Genomic DNA, 24,747 nt, shown 5'->3' with positions numbered 1-24,747 from the left:
CTAGTCGACTGTGAGAAGTGTGATATCATTATGGTTATCGCGATTGAAGTGTAGGCTTTGACAACTTTACAGTAGGAGTGTAATCCAACCACCACTACGGCTACTCCACTTATCTGCTGCTGCGTCTTTGGAGCAACTCACTGGTGACATTAGAGAAGAATATCCGCAATTCTATAGCACACTGCATTGAATCAAGGAGACATGTACCGTAAAATGATTTAGTCCCGTTTAGGATGTGTTTTGATTGTGTTTTCCAAATAAACGCGTGTTACAGGGTATTTAAGGCGCCGTTTACGTTTAAGTTCCATTATGGAACGTCTGCATCAGAGACTTGACCAAGGCTTTTCGCAAAGCGTTGGACGTTTGGAAGTGTAAGTTGACAGCTTGGTTGCCGAAGTCTGCGAATTGCGGATCAACATGACGGAAATCACACGATACATACAAATGGAGATCATATTATTGCCAGAACCAAAGGCCAGCAGCAGCAGCAGCAGCGTGATAGCGGCTCACGATACCCTTATCGACTGTACGGTGCATAGTGAGGCTGTTATCTGGAGCTCAACGTTCGATCCAGTGCTATCTCGCTGACCCAGACCGCAATGTCTACTCGCGGTGGTACACGATCTTTCTCTATTCTTCAAAGATTTAGATATTTTCAAATGCTTATATCATGCCATTATTAATAGGTCGAACATCATGGCTGCCGAAAACAGAGGAACCGAGACGGCTAGAGTCCAATCAGATGCAATACTCTGCCGAACTGATCAGCTAGCTTGGATATCTTCAGTAGGCCACGGAGAAGTTAAGCCTGTTCAGCATAAGCGGAACATCGATGCTCTGGCATCTGACATGTTCGAGCGCAGGACATCGACGATCGAAGATACAAGAGGCAGCTCCTGCTGATGGAAGTGTCTTCGTCGTACGTCGATAATCACAACGCCAAATCAAGCTTCGATAATTACAAGGCATCGTTTGGCATGTTGGCAATGTTGAGGACACCAGCGGATCATGTGAAGGTCCCCAAATATGACACTTTCGCGCAGCTCAAAGTACATTTTATACACGCACACTGTAAGTAACGCCCACGACGGATCTACTGACGTCGCTCACTTTGTCTATTAGGTCGCGCCTACAGGCAATGGACGATGCATACGCCTGCGCCAGGATTATATATTATAAACAAAGAACAGAAGGCACAAATCCTGGTCGGATTCGAGACAAAGGACGAGAGGCTTTGATCCCATTTCTGAAATCTCATCTAAGTTTGGAGATTTGCACTTTTGACTATTGTTCTTATGCATGAACCAGATGGGTTACATACAGAAGCAGACCATACATAAAAGACTCGCACTATCCATGGATGCTTTAACATACAGTTTTAAACAGCGCTTTAAAACTCTGGAAATACAATTTAGGGAAGAAAATATACAAATGTAGTAAGGTGCAGAGTTGATATTAGCCTGCTGACCTGGGGAGGGGGGAGTTTTTAATATACAGATGTCTTGTAAGATGTTTGGGGAAAGTCCTCCAGATCGCGCAGAGGATGGTGCTGGTTGCTTCGCTTGAGACGAGACGAGTATGAGCTGATGACACAAGCAAAATATATCTATGATAGTCAGATTGTCAGTTGACTGCTCTCCTCCGTTTTCTCTGCTGCTATTTACTTACAGAGATCATATTGCCCAGGACAACGCCAATCGCGCCACCGATTAAGAGTCCTCTAAGAGATGTGTCGCAGGCATCAGCCGCCATACCGCTGCTTATTGCACCAGCGCTGCCGCTGCTGCTGCTACTGTCAAGATACGCAGTGCAGTACGCAGAAATTTCGTCCCGTTTCATCAACAAGACGATCCAAGTCGCGACTGTAGCAACAAAGGTCAAGATTGCTACAGTCCAGTAAAAGACCTTGAAAAAGTTGACAAGAGCGCGCTTTTGCTACAATGTACGCAAAATCGTCAGCACAGCTCTGGCGGAAACAATACATTGTTGTGCATCCATACCATGATGGCTCCCAAAAGTCCGAGTGATGCCGCTAATATTCCGATGGCTGAAATGACCATAAATACGATAAAGTATGCGTCAACGCTGGATGTCGCAGTCGAGAGGTACTGGGCGATATCTAAGATGGGACGCGTCTTAGCAGTCAATGTTTCAACCTTAAGTGGTCCATGGTAATTATACCTTGTTTTTGTAGAGCCATGTAGACAATAGAAACGATGTCTGCAAGCTGTGTAAAGTATAGGTATTAGTGGATGATTACTGCAACGATGTGTAAAAGGTCCAAATTACAAGTAGCAGCGTGGCAATAATAATCACACCCGCCCTGACAGATGCGTAGATAATGAGTTGGGAACATTCTGTCTCGAAAACACAAGTTATTGTACCTACCGAAGGGGGATACAGCAGCAACATTTGTGGATCATTGTGTCAAAGTGTAAAGAGAGAGAGAACGAAGAAAAGAAAGCAAGCCGGATGACCCGAAAACTTTTTTGTTTGCAATGTGCCTTTTATATGAAGGTGCGGTTCCGGTCGTTCCGCCGTGGCGAATTCTTCTCGTGATGTTTGCAGGGCAGCCTGAGCCTCTTTGTGTTACCTCAAAACGACTATGGCTTTTTTGTAGCTTCGGTAAGCCGGTGAAAGGCTGTCTATTTTTAACCATCGTGCCAACCTATGAAAGGAATGATTCCCTTTTTTTCCGCTTAAGATGGGATGTAATACAATACAAGCCTGTCTCCTTGTCGTCATCCCTGCGGATCAGGCTGCTGTGGCGCTAGTTGTTGAGATTGGTATAATTGTGAACTAGACACTAAATTTAACTTTAGGCTTGGCAGCTATCCGGGAAAATAGCACGAAAGAGCCTTACATACGGCCTTAGTACGTACGGAGAAACATCACAGGGCCACCAGAAGGGGATAACCTTATGTAACTGTTTTTGTTTAATCCATCTGTCCCCTGACCATCCGAATAGGTAGTAATGGTATCTAAAGTACACAATATTGATCTACATTTGGTTCACTGCACCATTTTCGATATGCTATGTAGCACTAAGAACATTTCTTTAAATACATGGTGCTACTTCTCTCGACTCGATTGCGGGTTCATGACGAAGGTTCTCCAAAGGCAAATCTACAGATAACTATCTTGCGGCTTATATACCCATTTGAGAAGGACACAGATTTACCGTTCACCAATTTGAAATATCTCGACATTTTTCCAAGCTCTAATCAATCAATACTTCTCGTAATCTTCTTCTACATTTTCATTATTTCTATCATTACCAAAGTCCCTAAGAGGATGGAAGGACCGTCTTCTACGGCTGCTGCTTCTTTTGAGGAAATGAAATGCTTCTGCTTTGTTAACTTTCGTTTTCTTTTCATATTTTCCCGAGTTAAAAAAGACATCCAGCTTCCGCCACAAGAAGGAACAACTGGTGTAAGCGGTTTGCTGGCATCGCGCTCATGCCAATTAGTGCTTATTGAGGATCGACAGAGATAGTGAGTATTTGGGATTCTCGTGAGGTTCTCTATTAGGTCGTTAACAAGTTTATATACTTCTTCAGATCGGAGATGTGGTAAAGTCCGCTTCAGTCTCCTCTTTACTCTGTATGCAGCAAATACTCTACTGAAATGCCATCAAAGTATCATGATATACACTATTTCCATAAATTAATGTCGCCTCCAAGCGCCATAGTAGAGCTCTGTACAGTAAACTACGCAAATCACGATTCCTACCTTACTGTCGCCATCACGACTCTTCTTTGCACCGACACTGATATCCTCTTCATGAGTGTACTTGCGCTTATTGCTTCCGTCAGCAACTCCATTTTGATTGTTTTCCAGCTATCAACAGAAATTGTGTTATGGTGATAAAGTCTCGAAACCAAAAGTAATCATTAAAGCTTACGTGAGCTGATGCTTCTACAGATTGGTATCTAACGATAGTGTTATTGTTACCCTCCACTTGTTGGTGGACATGGATCGTTTGATTTGGGGAAGTGTCAGTTTTGGCATCTGCCACCTAAAGCTTGTACTGTCAAATATTGTTATTTGACTGACATGTTTTTCTTACAATTACCTGATAATGTAAATAGTCAACGTTTGCTTTATCACGTAGACCGCCGACATATGACTTCACTGCGGATGGGAGATCTTGTCCAAGTAACCATTGCAGGTCGTTTTTGTACGCGTGGAATGACTTGTTGATCAGGCGCCTAGTTCTTCCTTTCAAACCGGTCTTGGTAGCATAAGTTGGGAAATCCCACTTCAGCGGCTTTACTTCCGTAAAGAATTGCTTCGAACCAGAGCATTCTTGAGGGGGTAAAGGCGGTGAAGGTAATGAGGGGGAGAATCGCAGGACATAGTGTCAAGTTGAGTCGTGGAGCAGAAGCAGAACAGTCAGCTTGACGAAATTTATTGGTTGTGGAACTGGCCTAGCTGGTTCTACAAAGCGCATTCCTTTTGGTTTTTTTTTCCTTTGCATGAACCTGGAAGAGACCTTCCTTTTATCTTTTAATCGCTTTGTTGCATCGCCAGACGTGGCTTGACCGAAAGGTGACCCGGTGGTAACACGATGAAGGGCTTTGCAAAGTCGTGTCATCACTTGCCGCGAACAGCTCTGATGCACTTGGGAGCTATCCTTGCTTCGACGACTGTCGTCTGCCTGTGTGGTGAATATCAAAGTCATTGCTTGCTCATGGCTGTGCTCAGACTGTCTTGCCGTTTCTTTCTGCAGTTGGCTTTCAAGGCGAAAAGAGATAAGTGCTATACTACTACTACTACTACTACATTGAACACTTACTGTAACTGCAGGACACCAAACCTTTATCTATAGCATTTACTTCTAAACTTTGCGCGTCCAACAGTGAAAATGAGGAGGTGAAAAGGCATATGGATATAAGCAACTGGAGATAATATCACCAAGCTGGAAGGTACGTGTCGACTTGTCGCATCAGATGATATGAGTGATGGAAAATGGCTGAACTTTTTGCTGCTGTAGGGAGCAGTGATAGAGTCTCCATACTTACGAACGACAGCCTGACGCACCGTACACATCTTTGAAACTTACCGATCTCTATTAAAATAAAGTTGTATAGTTCATCGTTATTATTGAACGCACTTTTTAAACTGGCACCATTATGTGCAAAGTACTGGAAAATTGCAACAAGCACCTGAAACGTACATTGGCTGCTGTGGCTCTCCATTGCCAAATTCTAACATTGGATTTGGTCCCACCAGTTTCTATATTTTCAAACGCAAACCACTGTACACCGAGCAAGCTAAAAGAAGTGTGTTATCACTTTTTAGGTTTCGAGCCCATCCAGGAGAACTCCACGCTACTCTGGTGTAGCCATCCTGCTTGGAAATATGTGAGAAGCATATCAGAGCTGCTCTCTGTTACGACACTTATCTAAGCACTTATGGGAATGAGAAACAAAACCTTCAAAATCGCTCAATCTGAAGCTATTAGATGCTTCACTAATCCTGGTCATCAGTGTCTCTCTTTCCAAAAGCCTGTTCCGTTTAACTTTGCTTTTAACGACTGACCAGAACTGCTCGATCGGGTTGAGCTCAGGTGAATACGATGGAAGATAAGCATACCGATATTTTCAAGGCTTAATGTACTTTTGAATATCCTCAGGTTTGTGGTTAGGGGCATTATCCATTACCAGATAATGGCCCTTAATGTGTGGATACTTATCCATCTCATCCATTGTTGCCTTCAGGAAACTCAGGTAATGTCCTGTTACAGTTCCTGTGCTTGTAAGATCAGCATGACCTCTTCGTTTTCTTTTCTTGGCCGGTGGCTGTGGAAGTCTTAGACTGCATTTAATTAGACCTGAGGCAGAAATAGCGCCCAAGATAGTGGTCGTCTTGGCTCGTGTTTTGGGCACTAAGGCTACTGCAGGTGAGCCTTTCTTTGACCAGGTCATGCTGCGCTTCATATTAATATGGAAGGCAGACTCATCAAGAAAGACACAATTTTTCCTAAAGTCCATGTCAGTAGTCTCCCATCTGCGGACCCAGTCGAGGCGCTCTTGGATCTTGGCCTCGCTGTTCCTGTCCACAGGTTGGAACCGGGCTTTTTTCAGTGTCAAGTTGCACTGCGTCCTCACGAATTCATAGAGAGTGCTCTTTGAGACCTTAAGTCCCTCAAACTTCTGAAACAGCCGCTCCATTAGCTGTTCCAGCATAACTGAAGGGTTCTCATCAACATACTCTAAGATGACCTTCTTATGCTCCTCAATGAGAATACGCGGGCGGCCATTCTTTTTACGCTTCTTAAAGATGCTGTCAGGGTCCTCTTCGTGTTGTGTGGCCCATATCTGCGCCGTACGAACATGAATTCCCAACTGCTTCGCAGCACCTGATGCGCTTAGAACCTTCTCAAACATCAGTTTCAAAAACCTCGCTTTATCCTGGTCTGAGTAGAGCATGTATCCTCGCTTGACAGTAGCTTCTCTCATGCAAACATATGCGTCCTTTGGTTCATCAGTCTGCATAGCAACAGGCTCGCGCTCGCTCGCACGAGGCATATTGCACAAATACTGCGTGTGCGAGCTCACTGTTTCAAGAGCGTACGTCTCCTCGTCCACAAGATAATCCATGGGTTCAGGCCTGCCATATTCATCATATAAAATTGGTTATCCGAGTGTGTGAAATGGTATGAAGAAGGAAAACAAAAGTTGAAACGCTTACGTACTTTATATAGTCCTTAGCGTGCCAAGCTTTGTGCGACAAGACTTTCTGGTTATGCGACATCTGAGTTGTAATTTTTATGGGAGGCGACATTAATTTATGGAAAGAGTGTATATCATGATATTGATGGCATTTCAGTAGAGTATTTGCTGCATACAGAGTAAAGAGGAGACTGAAGCGGACTTTACCACATCTCCGATCTGAAGAAGTATATAAACTTGTTAACGACCTAATAGAGAACCTCACGAGAATCCCACAATACTCACTATCTCTGTCTATCCTCAATAAGCACTAATTGACATGAGCGCGATGCCAGCAAACCGCTTACACCAGTTGCTCCTTCTTGTGGCGGAAGCTGGATGTCTTTTTTTACTCGGGAAAATATGAAAAGAAAACGGAAGTTAACAAAGCAGAAGCATTTCATTTCCTCAAAAGAAGCAGCAGCCGTAGAAGACGGTCCTTCCATCCTCTTAGGGACTTTGGTAATGATAGAAATAATGAAAATGTAGAAGAAGATTACGAGAAGTATTGATTGATTAGAGCTTGGAAAAATGTCGAGATATTTCAAATTGGTGAACGGTAAATCTGTGTCCTTCTCAAATGGGTATATAAGCCGCAAGATAGTTATCTGTAGATTTGCCTTTGGAGATACTGTATAGCGACTCTATCATTGTTTGTATCACTTGTATCACACAAGAAAGTTGCACTTTTTCATATACTCAAAAATCCATTGTCATCATGATGGAGATGGAGACAGCATCATTGTGCATGAAATTCACTTTCTATTATTACTATTATTACAATGGAAACGATTAGAGAAGCAGGGATTCAGTAGGCATATTGATGAAGGAGGATGTATCAATAAAGTCTGTGAGGGATGGTGATGTACTGTCAGAAGATGAAGAAGCAGAATTGTTGCTAGATACGGCTTGTGGAGGCGGCGGCGCCGGTATCCAGATAGTGGAGAATTTCTGATTGTTAAATGGAAGGTTGATGAAATGTGTGGTGGAAGGCAGGTTGCTAAGGGTATATAGGCGCGTCGTCGAAGCGGATACGATGCCCTTGACTTTGGAATAGGTGCGAGTGTGGTCGGCCACCTCAGCGCGGCGAGCCACAATGTACTCGGTCACACGTGGATCAAGAGGCACAGAATACTCGAGCTTTTCGTGGATAGGTTGCAAAGCCCGGCAGATCTCATTGGCATCAGGCCGATTTTCCGGCCGAGGTTCCAAGCATGCTATGTATAATTTTTGGTACCATTCAGGTAGACCCGGCACAGGTTCGATGCGATACACCTTTTCTTCGCTGTTGGCGCCGTCCAAAAGCACATCCGGGGAAGGGAATATCACTTTGCTGACCAGCTGCCAAATGATGATTCCCAAACTGTAAATGTCAGACTTTTCCGTGTAAATGCCTTGCCGTACTTCTGGCGCAATGTAAGGCAATCGGCCGTAGACCGCCTTGGTAAGCGTCGTCACAGATGATGCTTCCTTTGAAAGCGTCGAAAATCGGTAATCCAACAAGAAATAGTCGTTATCGGTGCATACGATATTCCGTGGATGAATATTTCGATGACACATTTCTACTTTGTGAAGATCGGCCAAGTTGGCTGCGAGACGTAGGATGGTGCCTGTGATGGTCTTGAGATCAAGATCTCCGAGCGGCAGTAATTTCATATGGTCTTCGAGGTTTCCATCGTTGCTAAGCTTCATGACCATCATCAAGTCGCCCGTACTTTCGCACACGGTGACACCCTGGAAAAGCAAGGGCAAGAACGCTTTCGATTGGACGACAATCTTGGAAAAGGAAAACGTTATCAGTAAGCGCTTCCGTACTTGTACCTGATATGAGCATGAGAGCGTGTGAGAAATACCTCGTTCAAAATCTTATCGTCGACGACCTTCAACGCTATCCGGGAAGGTTCCAAGTCATATGGCTGCGTAATTACTGCGGCGTAGACAGCCGAGAACCCTCCAGCGCCAATGAACTGCATGTTGGAAAACCATGACCATGGGAACCACTGCATGTACTGATCAAGCTTCTCTAAATAAATTTGTGCAACCGCTTTGCGAGCTCGAGGGTGTGTGCATGCAACCACTCGTTCTCGGCCGTATCGCTCTGCCAGCGCCTTGTAAGATAATTGCTGTCGCCACACTACAGACCAGTGCTGTTGTTGTAGAGGATGAAGTCGGAAAGAAGAGGCGTGAGAAAATGTGTTACAATTCAACAGTCTGCCAGCAAAAAGAACAAGTTGATGATGCATACCCAGACATGGTCGAAAGCGAGCGAGTTTCGCTTGCAATAGTCGTTGACTTCTTGGTAGAGCTGGGCGAGTTTCTCCGGCACTGTGGGGAGCAGCTGGGGATCGGCCGGTATGAGACTCTCGAGACCGAATTCGAGAGGACAGAGTTCGATGAGGCGTGCGATTGCTTGCCGAGTCTGTAGCGTTAAGTCGTCCTGCACTTGTCGAATAAAGTCTTGCTCGTCCATTCAACCAGCAAAGTGGAAAAGGCGGCAATGACAGAAATAAGTATGAGAAATGCCCAAGTAAGCCACGGACTTTAGTTCCACCGTGCCATGTTGCACAAAAACGCATTGGTTCCTGGTTTCTCGTCGGCGGAGGAGGTCTCCTACTACAATTTGCAACGGAGAATCAAACCGTGCGGTCGAAATAAACATGTAGCGTCAGTGTCTCAGACAGATGGTCGAGTCCTTTTCTATCACCACTCTTTTATCCCTGCAGGCTATCGAATATAATATTGATACCAACTTACCAATCACGTCTTAATAAGCATTGAGCGTTTGTGATGAATGAAGGATTGCCACTTTATATCTCACTGCTCGGCAATTATGTTTACGTTGGTTAACTACCGTTGCACTGTCTTCAGAGTGCGAGTATCACCGTTAAACAATACATTGTCATATCGATTTATTCAGACCGTAACCAACGCGCTCGCTAGTTTTGCAAGGATCAGTTCCCGGCTATCTTTGTACTCTTCAAATGCGAGCCGAGATGTACTCTAATAATACAGTGCTATTGCAATGGATGTTTCGATATCGTCTATTGCAAAGTAGAAATATGGTACAGAGACTGATCCTGTTTCTTAACAGTGCTTGCAAAAGCAGCGATCCAAAGAAGAAAGACTAATCGATGGTTCTGTTTCACAGGCAAAAGCATAAATTGTGGCAACGTTGTATTAAAATGCCAATTTCAGAGTGTAAATTGGCCTTGATGTTGGGCGACATCTCATACTCATAAATAGATGTTCTTACATTGTGGGGTAGATCCCGGTTTGATTGTATAGCGCACTGACCACGGAGATGACACGCTCTCTTCTTTCGGATACCTGTAACGTGCTTGAGAGAAAAAAAAAGAAAAGGCAGAACAAGCAACATGTATCATGGTACATAAACATTCCTTACCAAATCTGATGTCGTAAAAGAAAATTAACCAACAAGCTTGTTTCTGTGCAACCTCAAATTTCCTTTCTTTCATTGTCAGCGAAGGATAGCCGAAGGAAGAGCAAGATTGATCTGCAACATTCCAGGCACGGTGTAATAAAGTGGCTGACAGTGACAGCTCACAATTTCCCATGGACAATAAATAAATATCTGACGTTACATACCTGATGATGCGTGTGATCCATCATTGACAAGGTCTGCTTGCATAATTCATATGTGCTTAGTCAGGGGAAGGACCTGGTTTCTGGTTATTTCGGTCGAGACAAGCAGAAATTTTGACTTTGAAGCGGAGCATTTGCAGAAACAAGTACTACTCTCCCAAAACCAGCATTCTCTCTTTTTTTTCTACTGCCCTGTTTAAAAGTTACGGAATCTTTCCCTCCGTGTAGTAAACGGGCAAGCATATCGGCAGGCACCGATATCTCGTTGCCATATATACATACATATCTTGACGATAGACTACTACTCCTCCTCCTTCTACAGCATGGTGGCAAAGAGTCCGAACTACGATCACGAGATTAGCAAGATCAACGGATACACATTCCAGCAACCTCAATTACTAAGCGGTGTAGACAACGTCGCCGTTGCATACGGACAAAGGTTCGAACAGTTATAAGACCAGCTCAAACGCACACTCCGGCATGACACCAAATTAATAATAATATTGCTTAGGAACAGGGACAAATTCCCCGTTGTGGCAAAGCTATCCTTTTACACATTACGACTGGAACGGGAATACCATATACTGAAACGGCTGTTCAGACACGCAGATGCCAAGCAACTAGTATGCCAGCCTTTAGAAAAGCTGTCGCTGGGAAATGGCCTCATTGTCTTGATATTCGCAGACTATGGTATCAGTTAATCTGAAACAAAAACAGCGGAAAAGAAGGGGGACTAATTTTATTCCAGGCACCAACTTGCTTGAAAGGTATCGGCCGACGTTGGCATCCGAAACGACAGGGACCGAACAAGCAGACGTCATTGATCTCGAGACGTTTCTTGAATTCGGTGTCCAGTGCTGCAACTGTCTAGAACTCTTGCACAAAAATCAAAGTATGCGTCAGGGGAAAAATTGAGTGATATATATCGTCTAACCTTACCTCCGCGCAGTCGTTCACGGTGAAGTCAAACTGAGCGCATTTCTGTGGTCCAAGAATGAGACTGTCAAAGTTTGGAATTTTGGCTTGGGTGCACGTAGTCTGGAAGCCAACTTTACCTCGGAAGGATGGCGAAAATCGGTTCAACGAAACGGCACAACGCATAATTTCTGGGAGACGCTTATTTACATGTCTCCAGAACAAACAGGTCGCACTACATTCCAACCAGACCATCGAACTGATCTCTACAGCTTGGGTATTACCTTCTTTGTTGTGCTGACGAGAACACTGCCGTTTGCCCACACGAATCCAATGGAAATTGTTCACAATGTCCTGAACCGCAAAGTACCACCGTTGCACCAAGTGCGTCCAGATATACCGGACGTTGTATCCTCGATTATCGAGAAGTTGACAAATAAGGTAAATTCTGCACACTTTAGATTACCGCATACGTGTTGATGATTGACGTCTTTTTTTTATTAATCACAATCCCAATAGTCACCAGATGAACGATATTCAAGTGCTCACGGGCTGAGAGAGGATCTAAAGGAATGCCAACGGCAATTGCAGGTGGCTGGGGTAGGTTAAAATCCATAGAAACCAAGAACGCTTTATTGACTGGAAGGTGATATCATAGACGATTTGTTCGTTCCCTTTGGGGAAAAATGATATTGCCAGCGTGTTTACCTTACCAAATGCTTGCTTTGGACGCGAACGAGAAATTGAAGCCATTAACGCTATTATCCGACGAACTGCGCATTTATGCGGCCACCGTACCCGCCATCCAAGAGTCAGCAGCAACATCGTGGCATCACCGCTAAAACGCCGTAAATCGCATGATAGGCATAAGCACGATGCTGCCTCCTCGCTGCGACGCGTGAGCAATAACAATAAACGCAACAGCAACAGCGCAGCAGCGTTCAAGCGACCCACGGAAGTTGTAGCGATCTACGGTAACGGTGGAGTTGGTAAGTCAACACTGGTGCGCAATCTGCAGCAATTTGCGCGAGATTACGGATACATTGCTATTGCCAAATTTGATCATCGCAATCCGACGCCGTACGGCTGTATTCTGCGCTGCCTGAGCATTTTTCTGCGAAACATCCTTACAGAATCCGTGTCAGAACTGGATCGATTTTCTCGAATGCTTAAGGACCAGCTTGGCCCGCAAGCCATCGCCCAGCTTCCGACATTGCTGCTCGATAACGTTCCAGAACTACGCACAGTGCTTGGAGAGAACTCGCTCGCAGCATGCTCGATGGATATTGAAACCGGAGGCAATGAAAACAGAACGCGCTTCCATTCGACGTTCAAGGAGATATTCCTTGTCATGGCCCAATTCAAGTTTCTGACGCTGGTAAGTGAAGAGGGAGCGTGACAGAAAAGAATAATTTCTTTTTTCTTCTTTTCTTTCTGACTTTTCGTGTTTACTCTCAGTTCTTGGAAGATCTCCATCAAGCAGGTAAGATTTGGGAAACCGCACTGTTAATATGACAATACTAATTAATTACTCTTTAATTAGACGAAGCATCGTTGGAGCTTTTGGAAACCTTGATCTTGGCAAAGATCAACTTTCTAGTGATAGTGACGTACCGCAAAGAGGAAGTTTCAGATGCGGTTTCCAATTTGCTCAACAACGACGGTGCAGTGGTCAGCTATGTGCAACTCGAGAATCTGGATCAGCAGGCGCTTATGGATCTAGTGCGGACTTGCATGCATCGCCATCGCGACATCGATACTGTTCTTTTGGCGCCATTGGTAGACTTTATTTATCAAAAGACACGCGGCAATCCATTCTATGCGAACCAGCTCCTTGCAACTCTGGTAAAGAAAGGCTTTATCTACTTCACTTGGGAGCAAGGTAGATGGGAATACAATCTGCAAGAGATTGAAAAGGCGCTGTTGAACGAGATGGGCGAAAAAAATGCCGACATTGACGTTGAGTTTCTGGTACGACGTCTGAAAGAACTGCCTCGCGATGGCCGGCGCTTTTTAAAGTGGGCTTCATTTCTCGGCAACAACTTTTCGTTCGAGACTGTGCGACATCTTATGCTCGACTGCGAGAACGAGGAAATCGACAGCGACAACGAAGGCGACGAGGACTTCTCGCCCGCTTCGACGTCGCCCTTCAAAGAAGGAGGTCCTTTTGATATGACACGACAAGTTGACGCCATCAATGGCCTTCAGTCAGCGCTGCAGCAAGGATTTATCGAAGCATTTTCGAACGACGAATTTGGATTTAGCCACGACCGATACTCACAAGCAGCAATGATGCTCGCAAAACCTGAACGGAGAGAAATGCTGCATCTCAAGATTGCTCTGCATTTTATGGATAAGACTTCCAACGTAGATTCGTTCTGGGTAGCGGATCATTTGAAGGCAGCTATTCGACTCATCAAAGCATTTGACCGGAAAGCCCGGCACCGCGCAGTGCTGGTGCAGGCAGGTGACAAGGCATATGCTAGCGGTGCACACGGATTAGCGTATTCATACTACGCCGGTGCCGAGGAACTCCTGTCTACCAATGCATGGACTGATGGATACGACAGCAAGTATCAGGAGACGTTACACATTTACACGCGGCTGGCAGAAGTGTCCTGGTTCATTGGATCTGACGTGACACCAAAACTGTTGGCAACCATTTTCAAGAATGCCAAATCGGCCATCGACAGGGCAGCCGCTTATCGCATCCAGCACCGCTACTACTTTTCACGCAAAGAGCATCAAAAGGAGTCGACAACGTTGCTAGAGTGCCTCGCTGAGCTTGGACTGGATAGCCTCGAGCTAGACTTGTCAGATGAACAATTACGTCAGGTATACGAAGCAACTCGGGACGAGGTGCTCAAGGTTGGTCTAGAAAAGCTATCCGATTTGCCTGTCTGCGACGACCGCCTTATCCGGACGAGACTGTCGATACTGGAAGAGATATGTCTGTGGGCGTTTTGGATGAGTGACAACAAGGCGATTCTGTCGGCCGGTGCCGCGTTTGTTCAGAAAACCCTAAAGGACGGAGCAACCCCTACGACTGGCGTCGGCTTTGTCTTTTTTGGCGTGGCAGCAATGCAACTTTTTAAAGCGTACGAGTTTGGACAGCAGATCGGCGAAGTGGGCATCTCCCTCTGTGACAAGTACGGCGGCAACTCAGAGTCGGCGAGAGCAAGATGCTTGTACGGCTCCTTCCTCAGCTCCTGGAAATATCACTACAGGGACTCTCTACCCATGTTCCGCCAGTCGCTCAAGCAGAGCCTTCTCGGCGGCGATAGGATCTACGCCACTTTCTCTCACCTTTACATCGTTATGAATATGTTTCTCTGCGGCGAGCACATGTCCGATACATTACGGGAAGCGAAACTGTGCCTCGATGAGCTCACAAGTTGGAGCGGATCTGTAGGAGCATCTGCTCTAGTGACAAGCGTTATCCGAACCATTCTTGCTTTCCAGGGAAAGACATATCTGACTGAACACGGCATTTTCGATGACAAGGATTTTGAAGAATCATCGTTTGTTGTCGAAATATATCAACAAAACCCAGACTCAGGATTGCCGATTTACTGGCATTTTGCTCTGAAACTCATCACTCTTGTCCTTTATGGATACGATGAAGTGGCGTACCGCATCGGTCGCGAGTACACGCAGCTGGCAGATATGCAGCCCGCTCACAGACACACGCATCTGATGCTGTTCTTCCACTGCCTTGCCATGGTTCGCTTAGTACGTGGCGGTAAAGGCAATCAAGAATCTTATCTAGAGATAGTACGAACCCACCGCAACACTCTCTATGAATGGGCGCAGCATTCGTAAGTCTATTAAGTGCATGATATGTTAACAATGTTTGTTGCTAACGAGAAATGAATTCGATTAGACCTGCCAATCTGGGGATGTTTGTATCTCTCATCGATGCAGAGTTATCATCTTTCACACCAGACGTTCTTAAAACCCAGCAATTGTATGACTTGGCGATCGAGCAGGCTAAAAGCAATCAGTGGGGATTGGAAACAGCTATCATGTACGAATTTGCTGGCGAATATTACATGCGCACTGGATCTCGGCATGTTGGTATCTTGCTTATTGAAAAGGCGATCAACGATTATCGACATCTAGGCTGCTACGGCAAGGCAGACCAGCTCGAGACTCGGCATAATTTGCAGAATCCTTCCTCAAAGTCGCCACTTGCTAGCAAGCATGCAGAGACACAGACAGAAATGCATGTTATCAGTCCACGCAGTGACTCGTTCGGCGATATCAATCTTTCCGAACCATACTCTGTAGATGTCACTAGCACGACTGCGACGCAGGCATCGCCTGAAGAGACGCTTTTGACGCTTGATGTCGTGGATCTCGCCTCCATTCTCAAGAGCTCCCAAGTTATCTCGAGCGAAATGAACTTTGAGCTGCTGATGGAGCAAATGCTGGGTATCATTCTCGAAAATTCGGGTGCAGAGTCTGGCGTGATCATTATCAAGGAAAATACATCGTTTTATCTCATGGGACAAGGTTCACAAACGGACGGCTGCGAGATCTTCAAAACACCTAAGCTGCTAAGCGAAGAAGGAGACAGTTTGGTGTCGAGAGTTGCGCAGTACGCTATCCACACGCAAGAATCCATCCTTGTACCCGACGTCCAGCGGGATCCTCGATTTTCAGACTTTTCATCGTCGACAGCCAAGTGCGTTATCTGTGTACCCATCAAGCACAAGTCGGCCATCGTCGGCTGCATTTACATTGAAGGCGCGCTTGGAGCTCTCACAGCCAGGCACGAAGTTGTGCTCAACCTCTTGTCACAGCAAATCGGCATTTCGGTGACGAACGCGCTGCTGTTCAAGAGTATCCAGAAAGTAACGTACGCGAACGTCATGATGATCGAGAACCAAAAGGCAGCTTTAGAAGAAGCACGAAAGAGCAAGGAAGCTGCGCTACGTGCCATGAAGCTCAAGGCCGACTTTTTGGCAAACATGTCCCACGAATTGCGCACGCCATTTTCTGGTTTCTACGGCATGATCTCGTTGCTTTCCGAAACATCGCTGGATGCTGAGCAACAGGATATCGTGCACACTGCCAAAGAAAGCTGCGAGATGCTGCTCAAAATCATCGGTAAGAAGAAACAGAAAGATAAAAAGATATATATTCAATTGGTCCTAACTGAAAAAAATTCGATGAACCAGATGACCTCTTGAACTTTTCAAAACTGGAGGCAGGCAAGGTCGTGCTTGACCTCGGTCCTTTAGTTGTTGAGGAACTGTTAGCAGATACATTTGAGATTCTCAGCTCGCTCGCAGCCCGCAAAGGCCTGGAACTCGCTTACATTGTTGATCCACATGTGCCCGAAACGGTTATCGGCGATTCCTCGCGCCTACGCCAGGTGCTAACCAACTTGCTTGGAAACGCCATCAAGTTTACGCACGAAGGCGGTGTTGTCATAAAGTGCGGTCTAGAAGAAGATGAGGGCGACAGCGTTCGTCTCAAGTTTGAAGTCATCGATAGCGGTATTGGCATCCACCCTGAGCAGCAGCGAAATCTGTTTGTGCCGTTCTCTCAAGTGGACGGAAGCACAACAAGAATGTACGGTGGCACCGGCCTTGGATTATCTATCTGTTTGCAGCTGGTGCGGCTCATGAGCGGCACCATCGGCGTCGTGTCAGAAGCCAACAAGGGGTCCAACTTTTGGTTCACTGTCAAGGTCAAAAAAGCTGATCGAGAGCGTGAAGAGGATACGCGCCCCACGGCTGGCCACTCTCTGCGACAGAAGAGTATCATGCTCGCCACACCGCGCGATGCTACAGCCAACATGCTCCGGTCTCTTTTGCCGGATTTGAAATTGAAGAGAACAACTACGGATATGCATCACGCTATAGCGCAGGCGCTCCAGGAACGACACGATATCTTGCTGCTGGATATACCACCGATGCCAGGAAGTTACATCACACAGCAGCTGCAAAGCGTGGATGACGATCCAGAGTGCAAGTTGAATATCATTCTGCTGTACACACCCGCTACAGAGGGTCACAAGATAGCAGCCGAAGCAATCAACTCTGCATCTGATCGACGCGGCAGAATAGTCAAAATGGCCAAACCGGCTCGCAGACTGAAACTGCTGCGAATTCTCGAGCAGGTTGTTAATCAACCGCGAAATAGCCATCAACAACAGCAAGAACAGCTACCGCAATCACCGCCGCCCGTTTTTATCCATTCTACTCCTTCCTCTAGTACAAAGATGATCGATCACTTTCACAGCACCGAGCTGGCTCGTTTCAAAGGAAAGCCTGTGTTGATTGCCGAAGACAACATGGTTGCGCAGAAATTGCTCAGGAAGCAGCTGGAAAAGATGGGATTCGTAGTTGAAAGCGCCAACAACGGCGAAGAAGCTGTAAAGATATGGCAACAACGACCTTCAGGATACTTTTTCATTGGATTTTTTGACCACCACATGCCGAAATGCGACGGTATAGAAGCAACGCGGCAAATTAGAAAACTGGAACAAGAGCAAACATCAAACGGTAGCAGGTTGCCCATCATTGCACTCACTGCCGATGTCCAGATATCAGCGCGCGATACGTGCGTTAATGCGGGTATGGATGGATACCTCACAAAACCTCTCATTCCAAAACAGCTGGCATCCATTCTCCGTACTCTGCTTCCATTACAGTAACCCATATACATTCTCTATCTCACACACGCACACACACACACACACCACACACCTCTCTTTCTTTCTTACTCTTCCATGTCTTTCTTCATTTCATGCACCCACCCTTTCCATCTTTACTTTTTTTTTCTTCTTATCATGTATACATCCCATTTGTACATTTTTTAACATTTTTCTTGCATCATCCTCATTCTTTTTATGATAATAAGAGGAAGAGAAATAAACCCATTTTGTTTCATATACACGCTGGCGCGGGAAATGTATGGAATATTCGACTGATGGGTGGGACAAAGGGCAATGCATCCTCCCTCTCCGCAGCACTACCGTTAATGACTCCAGAAGAAACGTTCCAAAAAGGCGTCGAGTTTCGAGAGCAAGGGAACGCGGCTTTCAAAAGTGGCGATTTGAAAGCAGGTAAATGCTACGAATCTGCCAGAGCAGGGTGATGGAGAACATTGATGAACTAAATGTCAAACTGCAGCGCTTTCGAGCTACTACAGCGCGCTGCTGCACCTGCGTTCCGTGGGCGGTATGCATCCCGAGGGAGACTTGAAGCAGCGGTCAGAGAGTCAGCAAGTCATGATATACAACAACATGGCAGGTAACGGCTGCAAAACTCGAAGCGGGTTCAAAGCTGACTGTATGTTTTTGAAAGCTGCCCTTGCCAAGCAGGAGAAATGGGACCGTGCCCTGGATTCTGCAAAAAAGGTAAAAGAAGGAGATTGATAGACTGCATATGGTTTACCAATGTTGCATGCTAGGCGTCTGCGCTGGATCCAGAGAACCTCAAATCAAAGTTTCGAATGGGGCAAGCGTACGTACGGCTCGGTGACTTTGAAAAGGCAAAGCCTTTGCTAGACCAAGTACTTGCTAGAAATCCGGATGGTGAGGATGTGTTTTATTATCTATATGCAGAGAAGAAAAACAAGAACAATATGTAGTAATTCTTTTTTAAAAAAAATGTGCAGATACGCTAGTGAAGCAGGAACTAGCTAAAGTCAAGCAGGAGGAGAAGAAGGCGAACGCTGAGGTCAAGTCGGCGTACTGGGGTATGTTTTCAAATGACAAGAAAAAAGCATGATATACAGTTCGTTACGTCAACGCTGCCGCCATCACGAATACCACAAAGAACATGATTACGAACGCCATTGTATAACCTCCCCAGCCCTGACTGACTACTAAGTTGCGATTTACGATCTGATTTAGGTTTTTGAAATAAACCGATATTGCGACCAATATGCTGCTGATCCCCAGGCCGATGAACATATACGAGACAATGTGCACGAGAAGTGTATCCTCCCGATCTGTCCACGGTAACGATTTGGCCGGTGCAAAGATCTTTGTTTGCAGATCTAGCAAGGTCATGAACCCTGTTGTTCTTGTTGTTGGGTCGATTAACAAACAACAATATTGTAAATTTTCCCACACTGCTACTTGCCTACAAGTGCCAGTGTGAGGCCCGTGCGCAGCCAGGTCAACAAGTTGCGCTCATTTGCAAAGTGATCTCTCGGATCAGGACCGTCGACTACGGTGTGGACCGTAAGCAGGTCAAGGTAGTTGAATGTCTTGCAGCAGTGCTCGTTGTTGCAGAGACTGAAGCGTTTGGTTTCCATGGCTCCCGGAATAAATAGCAATTGACAGAAAAGAAAGAAGAACGAATAATGTCAGCTGTCAACCCACCCATACACCCAACCCATTGTCCGTCATGCTTCGTCAATCTCCGAAACAGAAGAAAGGGATGAATGCATACTTTCTGTCCTGGTAATTGCCCCACCGCGAAACAATTAGCGCGCTTTTCTTTCTATTCTACACTGAGGAATTGAGAAGAACAAGGAAAAAATAGTCAGGGATCCTTCGCGAAAGGAAGGAGGAAGATTAGTTTCTCCTTCCAAATTCCCATTGTCGGCCAATCCCACCCCCTAACTCGTCTATCCTTAACTACAATGACTCCTTGGCATACATGTAGTAGAATGTTAGAATATATACGTGTGCATGTACGCAGATGTTCGGGTACGGCTCGGGATGGACCTGGACCGCATTGCAACTTAAGCTAAAAAGACCTTTCCACCACCACCAGCAGCAAGTCAACACGTCGTCGTTGTGTATTTCCCAACTTTCACTCAGCCGTAACACTTCTTACTCCTAAGAAAAGCAGGTACCAAACTGGACATGGAAAGCACGAATGACGAAAAAAAAAAAAAAAATTGTGAACATGATGATACGGACTCGACCGATCTCTACTTGACCTGTCCTTCCCCCCTCCTTTTTCTCTTCTTTTTCACTTTTCGATATTTACCACACATCATCGTCATCGCATCAGTCATTGTATACATACATATTTATATGAGTTCTACACCGCATTACCTTGTACATTGTACTACTATCTTGATCATACTTTTCATCCATCCTGCTACCTGTTCACTGTTCGGTCTGTTCTCGAATCCAGCTATCAATCAAGGCAAGATCTCTCTCTCTCTTCCTCTGATATCGAAATTTTTTTCTTTAAACTTTATGCACTGTGAAGCAAGTTTCTTTTTGCTTACAAAAATAAATGCCATTATTATAGATGTAGTGTGGCTCAATGCCAATTCAACATCCATAGCTCACACAAGCAACGACGTGCCAGCCATCATGTACGATGAGAACGTCCAACCAGCTCCAAATATTACGCAGCCGGGCAGGAGCGGGCTTCGAGGTATCCTTTACGAGCGCAACGAAACGTGTAGCCGAGACAACTCGTCCTTGGCATTATTCTTCAATGCAGAGTATACACAGCAGCTGCCGCGGATAGCGCTTGTCAAAGCAGGTGGACCTTGCACCTTTGTGCAGAAAATACGGATTGCGCAGGACCAAGAGGGCGCAGTAGGCGTCATTGTGTACGACGAGAATCCTCCCCTGGAAAATGATTACGTTGATGATATCATGGTAATAACCACAAATGATAATGAATGTAGTTCACTGTCGTTTTGCTCAACATGTAGTGCACATCCGTCTGTTGATATTGTATATTTACATAGAGTGTACCAGCCGACTCCGGAATCACCATACCAACGTACTACGTGGACCCAAGGATAGGCAGCCAGTTCTCCCACCAATTATCGATGCTGGCTCAGCGCACTGTGGCAAATGTCCAAATGCAGCAAGCAGTGCGTATCTTGATGCTGCCTGGCAGCACACGTGGGCCTAATCCCTGGGAACTCACGCTCATCATCATGATTGTCCTGCTCGGGATCGGGTTCCTCACATCAGGCAAGTCACTGTATTTAAATTAATATCCATTCTATGTATCTAATTGCTAAATTCTATGTATTAATTTAGTTGCTATGCATTGTCACTTGCTGAGGAAAAACAGGCGATTGCAACGCCAAGTCGAGCTGGGGCTCATACCTCCACCGCCAGAAATGTTGCCTATGGGTAAACTCTTGCTGGAAGAATCTCAATTGGAGCACCTGCCGCTGCGTACAGTGCAAGAAGACAAGAGTTCCTCGTCTCCGCCATCTCTCCGTGGATCTATCGCTGCCACAGAAGCTCAAGATGATGGTTGCGTCATATGCCTTGAGAAGTTTGATACCGGTGAGGTAGTGCGCGAGCTACCTTGCCATCACGAATTCCATCAACACTGCATTGGTATGATAAGAGATAACAGCTATCAATTGGGACGGGTTAACACTAACGAGCGTTATAGACCCATGGCTCACAAACAAGGCGGCAGAGTGCCCTCTTTGCAAATACGATCTGTCGCAACTGGGTCGAGATCCGAAAAAGGAACAAGAGCAGGCAGCAGAGCACGAACAAAAGAAAGGGATATGGCATAAACTACGAAACAAGTTTGCTACCACCTCACGGTCATCGCATGGAAACGATCACGAGTTGCGACAAGTTTAAGACCATATTATTTTCTTTTTGTTTCTCCATTTTTTATTGTCATTGTTCCATGTACATTATTGGAGAATTAAAGAGATTGTATGAGCGACGACGTTCGGACATGCATTCTCGTTAAAAATCTACCCCACTTGACAACTGAACGCTGTTGTGGCTTACCAGATATATACATATATACACCTTGTTGCCAACATGCTGATGCTGCGACCTGCCATTCTGAAAAGCATTCCACGGTCATGCGTACACTACAGCACACGGATAACACCGAAGGAAGCGGCAGGTCCCTTCACTGGCAACAACCAGATTAGTCGATCGGTACCTGGTCAGTCCGACAAGACGCTCGTATACATAAGTGCGTATGGAAGAAGAAGCTATACTCGAAAACGTCGCTCGATATTCATATGCTCTGACTGGGCTAGGTCCAATGGTGCACACGCTGCAAAGATACAAGATGGCTACTTCGGTGTTTGCAGGTTGCGGGCTGTTCGCTGTGCCTGCAATTGGTTTCATGACACAGACTCAGGCGCCCATGGGGCTCGTATGCGGTATGGATGATATAGGAGAAGGGAGAGCGTGAGAGAAAGAGAGGAAGCGGGAATGAGCGAGAGACGAGAGTTATTTAGAGTTGGGAGACATGGTCTAACTCAAAATTCTTCTTATTATTACTACGCAACAGCGGGCATCGCCTGTCTGCTACCATCGGTTGTGATGCATATGCTCGGAGGCAACGTCGTAACGAAGCTCGCGGTGCACGATGACATCAAAACGGTAGAACGGCAGCGACGACACCCGCGCGAAATCAACAATGACAAGTTGATTAGCATTGAAACGTGCAATATCTTAGGCCGATTCAAACAGACGGATGTACCGTTATCTGCCATCAGGGACGTGACGATCCCAAGCTCCCCTTTACATCGTGGCCAGATCGTGTGGCAGTATAAGCGGAGAACGTTCAGATTAGAACGCGCTGTCATCCAAGCTGATCCCTTCCTGCAGGGCCTGGCACACCGTTGCATCAGGGCATGAGAACGAACGAGCAAGTTTTTAGCTACTACTAGTATAATTAGAGAAGAGAAACAAGGACATCATTTGCCCGCTTTCTCCGCCGTCGCCGTTGTTGTCGTCGTCGGGCTTTTCACACTCCACACACGGATTTTCATTAAATAAAAAGATTGACGTGCTGTTGCCGCCGCCGCTGCTGCTACCATTTTTATTTGCATCTCTTCTCTTAGTTTCTGTCGTTTCCCTTGCTCTTCCCCCGATCATCATCATCATCATTCGTCGTCTTATCGCCCATCCATTATTATTCTTAAATATTGCCCTTGTTCCTGAAGGGTGTACGTAGCTCACCCGCCCTCACCCCTTAATTTTGTGTTCCCTGCTCTCTTTAGCTTCGCGCGGACGAATTTCCCTTTTTCTCCATGACAACTTCCAAACGACGTCCGTCATACATTAATATTACGGCTGCCAACGTTCCTGGAGGAGACCCTTTACTTTTGCCACGCACGCCCCGGTCTATATCAAAATCTAGACGATCCTCGGTCGTAGCAGAACATGTTCAGGACATGCTTTTGGACAGTCTCTCCACAACAGCAACAGCAGCAACTGGTTCCTCACCCGCCTCTTCACGACGGAGCAGCCTTGGCAATATTTTCCACAACTCTAGCACACAGTTGACGCCAGTCCTGCTGTCCGAGAGCACGACATCATGCAGCTACTTTGAACATGACGAGCGATTGTCGTCGTCGTCGGAAACTTGTGAAGCCTCAGCAGCACCAACAGCAGCAACATCCTTTGACAATACGTCGTACAAGATCAAAAATGATCGGTCATCCAGAAAACTGGATCACTTTTTTGGCGAACGAATACCGCGCGATGTATCCGTCCGTGAGATCCAAAGAGAAGGCCTCAACGTCATGCTGCAGTCAAAGATCCCGTTGTGTTATTTCTTGTATCACTTGCTTGAAGAGTACAGCAGCGAGAATTTGGTAAGAAAAAATATACAAGCTGAAGAATTTTCATCTCCGAGTATGAACAACAAAAAGATAAGCTGACATGCCTGGGGGATAATATCAGTTCTTCTTTATAGAGATCGAACAATACGAATCGTTTGCGTACGTCTCACTTGTCCAACAACTTGCCACCGCTCAGCATATATACAATACCTATCTTACCCGCAATTCATACTTTGAAGTTAACCTCGATGACAAGGTCCGCCGCGCTGTCACTGCCGCCATCCAGGCTAAGCAAGTGGATGGTTGCTTTGATATCGCCAAGCGTGCCGTCTACTCGCTACTCGAGTCAAGTTTTATGAGATTCACCCAAAGCGATACCTTTCAAATCATGGCCATGAACTGCGGTGAGTCATTATTTATCGTGTCAATTAAAGCTAGTAAAAGCTGACTCGAGAAAAAACTACAAGGCGAAATGACTGCGGATTACGATGCAACCGCTCGGAACGCAGCAGTGAGGCAGCTGCTGCTGTACATTGAACGACAACATGCCATGATATACACGAACCCGCACACGGATGTCCCAGTGTTCGCTAGCGTCAGCCAGACGTCCAGAAAGAGACATGAACTTATCAAATCCATGATCCATGAATTCTGCCGCACGTTGCTAGGCATTGACATTGCCGAGCAGCAACGACTGCTTAAGCAAACACCGCCGCCGCCTGTAATGAAAACATCCGTGTCTGCCTCAACAACACGCAAGTCAGAATCTAAAAGCAGACCCACCAAGTTTGACTTTTTGCGCAAAAAGCGATAATCAAAAAGGAGGGATTGATTGGAAATTGATCCCTTTTCTTTTCCTTTTAATCGTTCCATCTACGCGCTCCACGCACCCCCCCCCCAAAAAAAACTAACCATCTTTCTCTCACTCACTCTCTCTCACTCTCTCTCTCTTTCTCTCTCTTTCTCTCTCTTTCACTCTCTTTCACTCTCTTTCACTCTCTTTCTCTCTCTTT

At 45.8% G+C, this 24,747-nt stretch overlaps 11 protein-coding genes across 11 annotated transcripts; 6 read left to right on the top strand and 5 right to left on the bottom strand.

Moving 5' to 3' along the window:
• Positions 1 to 444: 444 nt before the first annotated feature.
• Positions 445 to 1,238, top strand: VTP01DRAFT_10458 (uncharacterized protein; the record flags this gene model as incomplete). Its single annotated transcript, XM_069378822.1, has 5 exons — positions 445 to 531; positions 575 to 615; positions 687 to 810; positions 864 to 1,071; positions 1,123 to 1,238. The coding sequence occupies 5 exons, from the start codon at positions 445 to 447 to the stop codon at positions 1,236 to 1,238; spliced, it is 576 nt and encodes a 191-aa protein (XP_069239883.1).
• A 248-nt stretch (positions 1,239 to 1,486) lies between these two features.
• On the bottom strand, positions 1,487 to 2,423 carry VTP01DRAFT_10457 (uncharacterized protein; the record flags this gene model as incomplete). The annotated part of the gene is made up of 6 exons (XM_069378821.1): positions 1,487 to 1,606; positions 1,669 to 1,935; positions 2,001 to 2,119; positions 2,182 to 2,227; positions 2,290 to 2,323; positions 2,389 to 2,423. The coding sequence occupies 6 exons, from the start codon at positions 2,421 to 2,423 to the stop codon at positions 1,487 to 1,489; spliced, it is 621 nt and encodes a 206-aa protein (XP_069239882.1).
• Positions 2,424 to 3,665: 1,242 nt separating this feature from the next.
• VTP01DRAFT_10456 (uncharacterized protein) lies at positions 3,666 to 4,358 on the bottom strand (the record flags this gene model as incomplete). The annotated part of the gene is made up of 4 exons (XM_069378820.1): positions 3,666 to 3,839; positions 3,904 to 4,017; positions 4,075 to 4,210; positions 4,276 to 4,358. 4 exons carry the CDS (start codon positions 4,356 to 4,358, stop codon positions 3,666 to 3,668), a joined length of 507 nt encoding a protein of 168 aa, XP_069239881.1.
• A 1,247-nt stretch (positions 4,359 to 5,605) lies between these two features.
• Positions 5,606 to 6,788, bottom strand: VTP01DRAFT_10455 (uncharacterized protein; the record flags this gene model as incomplete). Its single annotated transcript, XM_069378819.1, has 2 exons — positions 5,606 to 6,614; positions 6,700 to 6,788. The coding sequence occupies 2 exons, from the start codon at positions 6,786 to 6,788 to the stop codon at positions 5,606 to 5,608; spliced, it is 1,098 nt and encodes a 365-aa protein (XP_069239880.1).
• Positions 6,789 to 7,507: 719 nt separating this feature from the next.
• On the bottom strand, positions 7,508 to 9,185 carry VTP01DRAFT_10454 (uncharacterized protein; the record flags this gene model as incomplete). The annotated part of the gene is made up of 3 exons (XM_069378818.1): positions 7,508 to 8,491; positions 8,569 to 8,862; positions 8,961 to 9,185. 3 exons carry the CDS (start codon positions 9,183 to 9,185, stop codon positions 7,508 to 7,510), a joined length of 1,503 nt encoding a protein of 500 aa, XP_069239879.1.
• A 1,456-nt stretch (positions 9,186 to 10,641) lies between these two features.
• VTP01DRAFT_10453 (uncharacterized protein) lies at positions 10,642 to 17,900 on the top strand (the record flags this gene model as incomplete). The annotated part of the gene is made up of 10 exons (XM_069378817.1): positions 10,642 to 10,757; positions 10,830 to 11,008; positions 11,067 to 11,210; positions 11,268 to 11,674; positions 11,753 to 11,833; positions 11,892 to 12,611; positions 12,692 to 12,716; positions 12,777 to 15,051; positions 15,117 to 16,345; positions 16,417 to 17,900. 10 exons carry the CDS (start codon positions 10,642 to 10,644, stop codon positions 17,898 to 17,900), a joined length of 6,660 nt encoding a protein of 2,219 aa, XP_069239878.1.
• A 326-nt stretch (positions 17,901 to 18,226) lies between these two features.
• On the top strand, positions 18,227 to 18,978 carry VTP01DRAFT_10452 (uncharacterized protein; the record flags this gene model as incomplete). Its single annotated transcript, XM_069378816.1, has 5 exons — positions 18,227 to 18,311; positions 18,379 to 18,498; positions 18,553 to 18,605; positions 18,659 to 18,782; positions 18,866 to 18,978. The coding sequence occupies 5 exons, from the start codon at positions 18,227 to 18,229 to the stop codon at positions 18,976 to 18,978; spliced, it is 495 nt and encodes a 164-aa protein (XP_069239877.1).
• Positions 18,979 to 18,989: 11 nt separating this feature from the next.
• On the bottom strand, positions 18,990 to 19,510 carry VTP01DRAFT_10451 (uncharacterized protein; the record flags this gene model as incomplete). Its single annotated transcript, XM_069378815.1, has 2 exons — positions 18,990 to 19,267; positions 19,336 to 19,510. 2 exons carry the CDS (start codon positions 19,508 to 19,510, stop codon positions 18,990 to 18,992), a joined length of 453 nt encoding a protein of 150 aa, XP_069239876.1.
• Positions 19,511 to 20,240: 730 nt separating this feature from the next.
• Positions 20,241 to 21,782, top strand: VTP01DRAFT_10450 (uncharacterized protein; the record flags this gene model as incomplete). The annotated part of the gene is made up of 5 exons (XM_069378814.1): positions 20,241 to 20,355; positions 20,464 to 20,822; positions 20,915 to 21,146; positions 21,216 to 21,524; positions 21,583 to 21,782. The coding sequence occupies 5 exons, from the start codon at positions 20,241 to 20,243 to the stop codon at positions 21,780 to 21,782; spliced, it is 1,215 nt and encodes a 404-aa protein (XP_069239875.1).
• A 189-nt stretch (positions 21,783 to 21,971) lies between these two features.
• VTP01DRAFT_10449 (uncharacterized protein) lies at positions 21,972 to 22,805 on the top strand (the record flags this gene model as incomplete). The annotated part of the gene is made up of 3 exons (XM_069378812.1): positions 21,972 to 22,131; positions 22,199 to 22,324; positions 22,456 to 22,805. 3 exons carry the CDS (start codon positions 21,972 to 21,974, stop codon positions 22,803 to 22,805), a joined length of 636 nt encoding a protein of 211 aa, XP_069239874.1.
• Positions 22,806 to 23,200: 395 nt separating this feature from the next.
• VTP01DRAFT_10448 (uncharacterized protein) lies at positions 23,201 to 24,548 on the top strand (the record flags this gene model as incomplete). The annotated part of the gene is made up of 3 exons (XM_069378811.1): positions 23,201 to 23,767; positions 23,856 to 24,138; positions 24,202 to 24,548. The coding sequence occupies 3 exons, from the start codon at positions 23,201 to 23,203 to the stop codon at positions 24,546 to 24,548; spliced, it is 1,197 nt and encodes a 398-aa protein (XP_069239873.1).
• Between the last annotated feature and the right edge of the window lie 199 nt (positions 24,549 to 24,747).

Source organism: Rhizomucor pusillus (genome assembly GCF_041956525.1).
Source record: "Rhizomucor pusillus strain CBS 183.67 unplaced genomic scaffold VTP01scaffold_8, whole genome shotgun sequence".
Classification (NCBI taxonomy): Eukaryota; Fungi; Mucoromycota; class Mucoromycetes; order Mucorales; family Lichtheimiaceae; genus Rhizomucor; species Rhizomucor pusillus.
This window is presented reverse-complemented; position numbering and strand designations above follow the sequence as displayed.